We start from the raw sequence: 12,017 nt of genomic DNA on the forward strand, positions 1-12,017 counted from the left end.
TTTCGTTTCTTTCTTTCTTTTCGTTTCTTCCTGGTTTCCCCGCCTATTACAAAATAAATTGAATGGTAATCCCTCGAGTACGTTCCTCCCATATTCCCCTTTCGTGTTGTCTCACCCTTTTTGTATTTTGTATTTGTCTTTACTTTTCTTACTTTTTCTCATGGCTGGATGGGGGTTTGTTGCTATGGGTTCGAGTGCATTATCCTCCCTACCATTACTTAAAACTTCTGCGTCTTGTCACTCGTGTGTGTATACGATAGTTGTTACAATACCCATATATCATATATCAGATAAAATAAAGTCATTTTCGACGTCGCAGTCACTCTATGTTTCTTTTCAGATGGATGGATTTCTAGAGTTTTTTTTTTCTTTTTTTTTTTTTTTTTTTTTTTTTTTTTTTTTGCTTCTGTTTTTGTTTGGTTGCCATCTCAAATCAGGTCGTTCATTGACTTTTATTTGGGTGAGCAGGCTTTCGCCCGTGTGAATGTGCAGTAGACATTGAGGGCTACGATTCATTTATTTGTACTGGTCCACTATCCCGCCACAAACTGTATATAGTTCTGGCAGAACCCCAAAAAGATTTGGGGGTTAGTTTAGAAGGCTCCATTGGCGCTCCCTAAAAGCTTGCCCTGTTCAACTGAAAGCGTCAAGCCTCCCAAAACCCTGACCATTAGGGGTCATCGAGACTCTGATATTGAGGTTTTCCATTTTAAATTTTTTCGAGTTGTGCCACAAGGACTGTTTTGCTCCACCCCTCCCGTATGCACAGGCGTTTATTTGCAACAAGCAGCATTCTGTAAATGCTCCTGCATATGGTATTTAGCAGTTGGGGATACATCAACACAACTTGTGAGCTGGAAGGGTTAATTGATGGAACCCGACAAGATTAGCGGTTGACATTTTTGACAGAAGGAGACCACGTAATGTCAGGCATATTTTGGCTGGTGGAGATGAAAGCTGACTACGGGCTAAGGGTTTGCCAGAACGGTTGCTCTGCTGCTCATTTCAGTCATGCGCGGAAAGAGAACCAAGAAGCTTAAGGAAAGGCTGGACAAAACGATAATCAGGTCATCGTTGAAAATATGCCGATCTCATGAATGGGATTTGTTACAGCGGATTTTGTTCTGCCGGAGAAAATGCGTCGAATGTTATGGGGAAAAAACAAGCTGTAATGATGCCTGATATTCACACATCCATGATGCTTATTTGTCATAAGAGGATGCATCCTGCTCACAATGGAAACGTCCAGCTGCGTTGCACTAGACCAAATACATAGAGTTTCCCACTGCACGGGCATCAAGTTCGGCCAGCCTTGCAGGCAGCCATACCAATCAATCAATTCGTGCCCATGAATCTCATTTTTGATTCTAAGCCAAGGACAAGGCTAACAAACAAGCAGCGTCCGAATGAGTACATCTTGGTACCGAGAAGAATGATTATGGCTGCGGGGTATCGGTGCCAGTATATCAATGCTGCCGGTAGAGGGTTTTGTTCGGTCAACAACGCTTCCACTTCCATTCAGAACTATGTATTCAACTAAATTAAATTATTGAATCAAAACAAAGCTCATCTTCTCGGTATTATCCCTGTACGGGAGATACAAACAGGCATGTCATGTTCGGTGCTGGCTGTTGAGTTCCAAAACTAAACGCCTTGCAGAATATTCCAACGATGCCGGAAGAAAACACGCAGTCGTCCTCCAAAACTTCGCAGAATTCGGGTCAGCGCGAGTCTGAGACAAAAGAGGCGACCGGGACCTTGGTTGCCGATTTGCAGACCCTGAAACAACTAACGAGTTCCAGTGCGGCTGCGAAGGAAAAGAGGGCACGGAACGTCTTAGACAGAGTCCTCCAGAACACATTCCTCGACATGGAGGCGGAGCAAGGCACCACTGCAAATAATAATGATAAATCAAGGGAGAATAGCTAAATGTCGTATGGATGTGGGAGGGGCCTTTGAAACAATGCAGCTCAACGTGCAGGCGAAACAGAAGTTGAATGTTGGATGGACTGCACTGGGATACATGGGTTTTTGTACCTAATCGTTGCTCTGAAATGCCTCCTTAAGCCGGATATCATAGTTTTTTTTGTCATTGCACTTTGTCCGAATGAAGGCACTGGCTTCGCGACACCAGTAGAATGCGACAACCTTATAAAATTCCTGATCCTTCAAGTGTTGCGAGGCGAACTGAGGTTGGATCCTGTTGTAGAACAGTGAATGCATTGCAGGCGGACTCCGCAGAGCGAGGTTAAACCAAAATGTGCCCACCTTCCATCCGGAATCTATAGTGTGAGACAACTTAAATGGATGACTCTCAGCTTCGTCCACCTTCTTTTCGCCCTCTCTCAGAATGCCCACATATTCTTCAAGGTAGGCGGTGTAAAGGTCCGGTTCGATTCCATCAACCTCTTTGCCAGCCAACCAGTGCGGCAGCTGGATGAACTCAACAGGAAGGGAAGCAGCCCATTCCAGGTCGATTATATAGGTTACGTTCCAGTCTTTGTCGACAAAGATATTGCTCTGGTGTAGATCAGTCAAGGAGAATACAAACGGACCAGCGTCATAGTCATGATTATAAAATTGTGGTGCTACAGCTTTCATGATTGTTAGCGCACATATTTGACTGACACAGTCACCTAAGCCCTTGACAGCATTTGCGTTTTGTCGAAGCTGATTGTCATGATATGCGAGGAGATCAGCGACGTATGCAATTACACTTGTGAAGGTGCGGTCCCTCGCAATATGCATTGGAACCCCTGCATTTTCTAATTCTTGAAGCATCGAGGTAAGTGGTCGATTCGCCAACCTGAGAAAGCCGGTATCATCGATAATAAAAGATCCAATTTTTGGCAATTTGATTCGACTCATTTGTAGCATTAGACCTGACAGCCCATGGAAGAGATTCGTAAGACGCTTTTTGTCTTCCCGATACTCGTCCCATGTTTCAGACAGCATTTGTCCTTCTGACTCTTCAATATAATCCATCACCAAATATGACCCAATTGAATTTGGAAGCGTTAAGGCGTGGGTCGGGATATAGTTGGAGGGTTGCTGACGGTGCCACATCGACAACAGGGCCTGGCGGAGCTTCTGCGCCCATCGAGATAACCAGGGAAAATTTCTCACAGATCTAAACTGTAGTAAAGAACATCAGTCAGTAAGAGAAAATTTAGGAATTTCAGAGATCCGACGAACATGTAGACCGTTCGATAAGCCGAAGCCATGTAAATACGGAATTGGGATAGATGGACACTCCTGCTGTAACCACGCATACGCCCCAGCTTCACAACGGACTTTCTCATCGGCGTTCCCAGGGAAAACTTTTTCTCCGTTGCGATATGGCAGCGTAAACCTTATAATTACCCGGTCTTGAGAAGGTTCAATTCGAACAGGGACACAAACGTTAAAAGTGCCGTGTATCCACTGTGCCATTTCCTCAACGTGGCATTGCTTTGACGACTCGAGACCAAGATGATATGCAACAGTAGTTTCGATCTCAGCCCGGGATTCGTGGATGAGGGCAAAGAATTTCGTCCGCTCGTCAAAATATGTCAGTTTGAGGAGATAATTAGTCTCACTCTCCACAACGGCAGAATAAGTAGTCACCCCACGGAGAAGGCGGCGTTCGATAAACATCATGCAGATAATATTTTCAACTGGAGCATAAAATGTTCAGCAAAGAGTAGGGATAAATCCAAGCAACGCCCCATGTGCAACAAAGATAAAGAGCTTCGAGGCTGGCCCCTGAGTCACGTGGGCACGATCCGCACCCAATATCAACCCACTCTCCATACGCACATACATACATGGATTACCTGACTACACGTTGATCGGAATGTCTTTCGTTACCGCCGTATTGCCCCCTCGCTAGCTCTGGTGGACTACTGCTCTAAAACTAGACCATTGGCATGGAAACAATTCCTTGAAGATATGCATGTTTACGGCACATCATACATACTAGTACATTTGGGCGTTAGGCTGAAAATATCATACGATAATCTGGCAAAAGAAGGGAATGAGTGTGAGTAGGTGAGGGGCTGAAGAATGAAGAGAAGAATACATTTTCGTTTCATCCCTCATTCAAAACGCACCATCTAAACTGCTGCAAATCCCGGATAAGAGAGGAGAGAGACGATCAGCTTATTATCATATCACCTATTGAGAGAGCCCCATTGGAGCTACTGTCACATCATGCATATTGGATTTAGGTATATGCCGTTCCCGGAATTATCTCGTTTCAATTCAGCCTTAGCTACTACTCGACATGACACTACCTCCCGTTAGGTCACATTGAGATACCACAGTCGACCACAAACTCGCCCCTCTTATTTCACCATAATGGAACAGCATCTATTTGAAAGGCCCGCTAACCATCAGCGCCAACAGTGAATGCGCCACTTCTGCCGCTGCTAGTGCTGTTGATTCCCCAGCTGTATCATATATAGGTGCAACTTCAACGACATCAGCACCAACGACCTGGATTTCGGTGTCTGCAAGCGCATCGAGGATGGTGAGAAGCTCACGAGTACTGAACCCTCCGGGTTCCGGTGTTCCGGTTGCTTCAGTGGGCACAATTAGCAGCAGATTTAAATCCACAATGGCCATCTGTCGAGCAGAATGAGAGAACTTAATTCGAAAACGAAAACCAGCTTACATACCAGGTGCGAATGCAGGATCCAACACATCAATATCAACACTTAAATACGCCTTATTGTTCCCGACGCGGTTTTGAATCTTCTCCACGATGCCACTTGTGCCGATGCGGTCAATGTCGCGGGCTGTGATGATGTCAAACCCGCACTGGATATCATTTTTTATGTCATTTTTGGGACGCACTACGGGCCCCCGAATTCCGACGTGAATGGAGGAGGAGTTGAGGACAAGGCCCTGGGACGAATAGCATGAGAGCAATGAATGCAAGGGAGCTGATGTACAGCAGGGACTCGGGGAAATTAGGCATTCGGAACATTGAGTGCTTGGATACTTACTTCTTCATGGGCGATATGGAGGAATGTGCCGTGATTGACACCGCTGGGTGTGAATGTAAGTTATTGAACTGAAATACGAAGCTTTTAGCAGATGCCCTAAACTCACGCATAGTTTGAAATGCCGCCACCTATGTTTAGATTTAGTTTATTTGCTACTACGGTCACATACATGGAAGGGAGATATGAGAATTGCTATGTGTACCTAGCACAGAAGGGTCCCATGTGTCTAAATTTTAGGGAGTCTTAGCCAACAGGTCCTCGAAAATCACAATATATGCCCAGCTCGACCAAATTTCATGTTAGGCGGCTTGAGGGCTGGTGACACCAACCGATATGACTATCAAAATGAATGACGGAGACTGGGCCCCAATGCTTATATGTTGATCGCAACGCTGGTAGAGTTGTCGTGTGGTCGCCACCAAGCGTAATTATGCGAGGGATCGTCGAAACATCAGAGGAATTGGCGGGTCGAGACGAAACAACCTGTGAGAAGATGTGAGATTCGAAACGATGTATAACCCGTTACGATGGAGATGAAGAGCCATCATATATGTCTAGAAGGCATCCCTACTTGTCGAACGAAATCCGAATATGTGTGATTGGAAAGCCCTGCCCATGACTCCGGTTAATAATAACGAAACTCACCTTATGTGCCTTGCCAAGTTGCTTCAAAGCGACGGTATTATCCAAGAAAGTCAAGGGAACGTCGCCGCAATCCACAATGCTTGCCCAACTTGCGAACACGTTTTCTCCGGTGTAGATGCTCCAGGCGCCATCTGGCCTAATGCGCCGGGAACCCTGACGGATCCCTCCAGGGCCAAATCGTGCACCAGGGCGAGCAGTTACGCCCTGTATATCGCGAGTATATTGATAAGCAGTGTGCAATATAAAATTAAACAAGCCGATGTCCCCCGTCATACTAGGCATAGTAGTTTTCACTCATGTATAACAGAACTTGAGCATACCGTATCAAAAGGTGCTCCCATAAACGCAATGTCATATGGCTGTTTCGTTGCCTCGCTATCCACGAAGCAATTGACATACGGTACATTCGCAAAGGTCATTAGTCCGGAGAACTGACTGTCAGACACAATATCGATGGTATCATCAAGTCCAAGGGGCATTTGTGCTGTTGCACCATGAACGACTGCAGCTGAGGAAAACACAATATCTGCAGCGATGTTCAATTCCGCCCAAAGCTGGAGCAAAAGCAAACGGGAGGAGCGCATCTTCGACTGAAAGATAATAAAAGTTTGGCTGCAGTACAAATGGTAGAGCGGTCACACCCAGCGATGGATGAGTTTACCCCTGTTCCGTAATGAGAAACTCTCACGCTGCAGAGAGCATCCCCTTAATCAAATTTGGAGAAGATACTATGATGGAGATGGAATATCCACTTCTTGGTTAGTGAACCGATCGATTAGTTCTTTGTTATCCGCCGCCGAATTTCGGCAGTTCGACACGATCGGCCAAGATAGTATTAAATCTTCAAACAACAGACGCAACTTGATGATATAAATAAAGCAGTTAACAGAACAAATCAAGGGTCGAACCTTGACTATGTATATGTTCTTGTAACTAAAGCGAACCTCGCTCTTAGCAGCAATGGGAGGAGGAACGTTACAAATTAAGAGGGGTAACTAGTTAAGTATTTGATGTTGTTAGTTATCTAATCTGAAGGATAAGGTTACACAACGTCCACTTCACTATCCGCATCCTCACTCATCATTCCTGCTGTATATACCTATTGTAATATCACAGTCCTTCAATATAAATTACATTATTGTCCCTTTCTCTTGTTGCCATCCTAACCATCGTAAACATGGTATGCCACACCTAGCCTGAAGACCTTCGAGATTTGGAAACCCCTTATCTAACGGAGACAACAAATACACGTAGCCGCACGCAGATTCATCGTATTTCGCGCCTGGCTTGACAAAAACAGAAGTTTATAGTCAGGTCCTCGAACAAGCAAAAGGCTTGCTGGATGGTCAACGGAATTGGGTATATCTCTCCTAGCTGTCGCCGATCTATCTCCATCTATTCTAGTCCGTTGATGGCAATATACGAGATAACATATACTAACAAGAAAACTTATACGGAAATAATTCAGGTGAGGTACGCCTGAATCTAACTGCATCATTGGAGGCATTGCAATTGAACCACTCCTCATTGTGGATACAGCAACCTTGCCAATGTTTCTTCCTTGTTGTGGCATGCATATGCTGCTCTCCCCGCACCCTCTTCTGCCGTGAATTGGGCTGGTTTCTACGTCCGGCAGGATAGATTTCCATCTTTGGTTTTTGCCGGCTCAGATACCAAGGAAACGCCAGGCACGCAAACCCTGCTACTGGGCCCTTTCCATGGAAAACCCGCATGCCAGTTGATCCAATTTGGACGAGGGGTGTGCGGGACAGCAGCTGAAAAGCGAGAGACCGTGTTGGTACCAGACGTGCTCAACTGGGAGGGCCATATTGCCTGTGATGCCGAGAGTAGAAGTGAAATTGTTGTCCCCATTTTGGTGAATGGAGAGGTGAGTTCTATTTCCCCTAAGCGTAAGCGTGCAAATATTGAACATTGGTCTGTGAATTTGTGGCAGCACGGCTCGAAATATTTTTGCGCCTAACTAAGAGAATCACCTTATCAGACCGTTGCTATAATCGACATTGACTGCACCCAGCCATCTGGATTTGATGAAGTCGACAGAAAATGGCTCGAAGCCCTGGCAGTCATCCTGGCAGATAGCTGTGACTGGTGACATGCTGTGGCATGTTGCCAGCCGGCTCTTAGTGGAAGAGGCGGAGATTTTTGCGTTTTATCCTTGTCGTTGGCCCGAGTATGTGATTCAATGTCAAATTCTCCGTTCCTATGCAGTGTTGTGCATACGAATCATTGAAAACGTTGCCACCAATCTAGGGCTGCCCCTACATTTCACTAATGCTTTTAATTTCTTTGCACTTTCAGTAACCATCAAGGCGCGCCTGGAGGAATCAATTAATTTTAATTGATGATAGAAAACGAGGATTTCTTGAGTTCGTGGACATTTTATCCCAAGCTTGTCTGGAAGCTAGAACGCCGTTCGCTGTGCCTTGGTTTTTGGTCATCGGGCCGCTTTGCTCAACGGTCGAACTGAATCGGCCCGTTGCTCATCCAATGGCAGTCGGGGGGCCCCTAAGAAATTTTGAAATTATCGAAAGTTGATAGTGTGATGTCCATGCGGGTAGTCATATGAAATGCGCCCCCTTATACGTTTGCCACTTTAGCTCCATATTGCATTCGACTTATTTGTTACAGTTGACTCAATTAATTCAAGTTCCCTTTCCGTTTTTAGTCACTAGTGCTGGCGGCTCTTTGATACTCGGGCGAGTTCCCCGGTGCTTCTATAATCGGCTAGAGATGACGCGTTCAGCAATACGTTGATGGCCTTGTGCCGTACAATATTCGGCAGCGGAACAGAGACTATTTTGGCACTACGTGTCACGCACTGAATTCAGCGGTACTATATATAAGATACGCCAGACAGATATAGAACTGAACGGTTCGTCCTTCTTGGAGGCATGTCATGTAGCACCGCTGCATCCACCCTCTGGGCCACGAAAGATAGTATAGAGAGAAAGATCGTGGCGAAAGTGGCACATGGCGCTTGGATACGTGCAAATGCTGGATCGTCTCCAAAAATAGGAAACTGTCTCCGAGAAGATTCCATGGCTATCCTAGGCTTTGACCACGCGAGCACGACCAATAGTTTGTGGTTTTGCCACAAAGGGGGTATTATGTATCTAGCAACTGATGGAATTCTGGATAGTTGAAGGAAGAGAGCCGGAATATTTCTCTTTGTCAATGTTACATATTCAAACCAATTCCTTTTGGAAGAGAGAAAGGAACGAAAGAAAGGGTTTTGGGAGCGTCCTGGGCCCTTAGGAAGCTGAAACGGGGTTTTAAGCTCACATATTTGATCTTCATATGGCAGTACTGCATGGATACTAGTATTTACGCAGCGTAAACCATGAGTATTTAGGTATTTAAGTGTGGCACCAGCGTGCTGTCATTACTCGATGTGTTTCGGATTGCTTTTATCTTTGTTACTAAAACTTACAAACAAACATGAGCTGTATTATGCGAGGCAAAGTAGCACTGCCTATGACTATGACTATATTATCACAAAGGTTTCATGACATAACGGATCAGTAACAAAGCTCAGATTACCCTTCTCCAGCCACAAGCAAAACAAATTACTCCATCTGGAAAAAATTTGTTAAAGGAGGATGAAGCTCGAGACGATATAACGGTAATCCAATTCCAAGTCACTCTAATATAGAATACTAAAATATAAAAACAATATGAAAAGAATAAGATGTGCGCCAAACGGATGATGTATATATGTATGTACAGGATAACAGGCATGACAGACATTATATGAAGAAAATGAAAAGTGAAAAGTGAAACGCGGACTGTGAAAATATATGTGCATGGCAAAACGGAGGGAAAACAAAGGACGAAAGATATCTAGATCTACATGTTAAGCAAACTCAATTTCCTCCGAAGTGGACTGCTTGAACCAGGGCTTTCTCCATCCTCACTTGGGCCCAGCCCGCTATCAGTCCCCGCCCCGAACGGTGTGTCGGAGTCTGGGTCGATATCCCATTGCTCTTCCTCATCTTCGTCGCCAGCAGTGTTGAGGTCCCCATCGGTAGGATCGTTCCATGCCTTTTGGACCGCACCACGAACATTCCAGCGCAGTGCACGGCGGACGCTCTCAAACCATTCCCCTGAGCCGGCCACTACAGTGGGAAATGGGTACTGACTTGCTTCCACTGTGACGTAGTCACCTTGACGAAGCTCGATACGACCTTTCCCATCGAAAGAGCAGTATGCAGTAGATCGAGACGCGTTAGGAACAGCAATGCGTAATAGTAGGGCATCTGAGAGGACCATGGGGCGGAAAGAAAGGGTATGTGGACAAATGGGGGTAAGAAGGATTCCAGGAATTGAAGGGTGGACAAGAGAGCCCCCCGCCGAGAGAGAATACGCGGTAGAACCTGTGGATAGTAAAATTAAATTTTCTGTTATAGTAGAGGTGGAATTAGATGTTAAAGAGGTAACTTTACCTGTGGGAGTAGAGAATATACAGCCATCTGCCTGGACCACTGTTAACAGCTCGTTGTCACCATATAGCTCTAAGTTTGAGACATAAGGTGAAGGCCCACGATCAATGACCAGTTCATTTACAACTTCGAACTGCTCGCCTTCCACAACTGCTCCAGGCAGATGTCCAGGTCTTCGATCCGCACGGTAGACGGTGCATGTAAATCTCATCCGCAGATTTACACGCATGCCCACGTCGCCCATGATTTGATTGAGGTGTTCTTTGTACTTTTCGAACTCAAAATTCGTCAAGAATCCCAAGCTCCCGAGCGCAAAAGATAGCACAGGTGGTACAACGCGTTGGAAAAGCCAAGAGGTATATAGGACAGTCCCGTCCCCGCCCAGAGTAAGGACCAGATCGAATGTTTCCGGCGACGACCAGCAAAGGTCGGGTGTCCAGTACTTCAGCATGTGCTCAAACCGGGGCTCTTTCGCTAGCAGGCCAGGAGCGTCAAAGCGTTTCGAGTGCTGTAACTTGTGGTCGACATAGACGTTTACACCTAAGTCACTACCGTATCGCGGAGTGCTCAGTAACCATTCTGACAGCTCCCGCGTGAGGTACACTAGGCGGTTATCCCGCGCCTTCGTAACAATCATGACATTCTTGACTGCCAGTTTGATAGGGCGCCGTTGCAATTGTTTCGACACCTCTCGGACACCGGTCGCGGTTTGCATCAACCTAGAATGCGACATCCACTCGTCTGCAGCGATCTCCTCAAGGACTTTATCGATGTTGACGGCATCATCGAATCGCTGATGATAAAAGCAAGGAGATGTTAAAGGGAAACGTGCGGTGGATGGTGTTCTCTCGTTGCTTAAGTTCGAGCTTGGAAGTGCAACAGAGAGTTTCCGCGACGAGCTGTTGTCCGTTTCAGAGTTGGTAAGAGCGAGCAGACTAGCCAATGACGCCGGAGGGGGTATATGGCAGCTGAGAGAACCGTTTCCTTTTGAGGCAAGAGCTTTCAATATTGTTTGGCGCGGAATAGAGTCAATTGACCGCGCGTTTTTGCGATGTTGTAAGAACGATCTTGTCGGGCCCATCGGAGAGGATGGAAAGCCGGGAGAAAGCGACAGTGTTTCCAGATGAGTGGTTGTGGAAGATGGCGGTGCGCCGGTATTTTGCTCATGACTTTTGCAGCGAGAGAGGGTCGGATCGCTCGATTGCAAAGGATCGATGTTTTCGGAATAATCCTGAAGCAAGGTATTGGAAATGGGAGGCGAAGTGTGTGTGAGGTCTGCAGTAGCGGATGGACACTTCGAACTGGGCTCTGCGGAATCAGTAGCCTCAATGATGGGCTGTAGTAGCTGTTGTTGTTCCTGTTTCAGCGGAGAAGGCAGCGGACTGGGTTGTTCTCTGATCGTCTGGAGGTTTTCCGGCGAGAGGATGGGATGGGTAAATAACGGGGACGACATCGCGGCAAGCTCACGCCTCAGTCAAAGACCCCGCCGTGGACGGAACTCCCAACAATGAGTGGTGGTCTTATCCCTTGACAACAGCTGGAGAGCAACGAATGGCGGATGGGCCAGGATGTGTTATCTGCTCAGCAGAGATACGAGGTTTAGTGGAGCAAGCCGAGAGGGCCAAGGAAGAACCTGCGAGATATTTGTTGGACAACGTGAAAAAGAAGTTGGGGAATATACATACATACATACATGCCTCGACGATGCAGAACGGGTACAGGGACGAGTGAAGTGGCCCATGCTGGCTTATATAGAGTCAAGCGGTACTTTAGTTGGGTTGGCTCAACGTCGCCGCCGCCGGAAGTCAAACAATAACCATGGGTGTTTGAGTTCTGCGGCTTGGTGGTGAAGATTACCGTATTCAGCGATAACAAGGCGTGTACTAACCTGATTGGGTTAGTTAGGGTTGCTGATGTAAGAGAC

At 46.3% G+C, this 12,017-nt stretch overlaps 4 protein-coding genes across 4 annotated transcripts; 1 reads left to right on the plus strand and 3 right to left on the minus strand.

Annotated features, from left to right (window-relative positions):
* Nucleotides 1-1,817: 1,817 nt before the first annotated feature.
* HCBG_04393 (uncharacterized protein) lies at nt 1,818-3,636 on the minus strand (the record flags this gene model as incomplete). The annotated part of the gene is made up of 2 exons (XM_045431442.1): nt 1,818-3,135; nt 3,196-3,636. 2 exons carry the CDS (start codon nt 3,634-3,636, stop codon nt 2,038-2,040), a joined length of 1,539 nt encoding a protein of 512 aa, XP_045287995.1.
* A 714-nt stretch (nt 3,637-4,350) lies between these two features.
* HCBG_04394 (arginase) lies at nt 4,351-6,217 on the minus strand (the record flags this gene model as incomplete). Its single annotated transcript, XM_045431443.1, has 8 exons — nt 4,351-4,559; nt 4,659-4,887; nt 4,989-5,031; nt 5,095-5,116; nt 5,191-5,214; nt 5,318-5,471; nt 5,634-5,837; nt 5,954-6,217. The coding sequence occupies 8 exons, from the start codon at nt 6,215-6,217 to the stop codon at nt 4,351-4,353; spliced, it is 1,149 nt and encodes a 382-aa protein (XP_045287996.1).
* Nucleotides 6,218-6,593: 376 nt separating this feature from the next.
* HCBG_04395 (GAF domain nucleotide-binding protein) lies at nt 6,594-7,746 on the plus strand (the record flags this gene model as incomplete). Its single annotated transcript, XM_045431444.1, has 4 exons — nt 6,594-6,624; nt 6,944-6,992; nt 7,173-7,521; nt 7,636-7,746. 4 exons carry the CDS (start codon nt 6,594-6,596, stop codon nt 7,744-7,746), a joined length of 540 nt encoding a protein of 179 aa, XP_045287997.1.
* Nucleotides 7,747-9,277: 1,531 nt separating this feature from the next.
* Nucleotides 9,278-11,765, minus strand: HCBG_04396 (NAD kinase associated with ferric reductase; the record flags this gene model as incomplete). The annotated part of the gene is made up of 1 exon (XM_045431445.1): nt 9,278-11,765. The coding sequence occupies one exon, from the start codon at nt 11,544-11,546 to the stop codon at nt 9,501-9,503; it is 2,046 nt and encodes a 681-aa protein (XP_045287998.1).
* Between the last annotated feature and the right edge of the window lie 252 nt (nt 11,766-12,017).

The sequence above is a fragment of the Histoplasma capsulatum genome (genome assembly GCF_000150115.1).
Source record: "Histoplasma capsulatum G186AR genomic scaffold supercont2.5, whole genome shotgun sequence".
In the NCBI taxonomy this organism is placed as follows: domain Eukaryota; kingdom Fungi; phylum Ascomycota; class Eurotiomycetes; order Onygenales; family Ajellomycetaceae; genus Histoplasma; species Histoplasma capsulatum.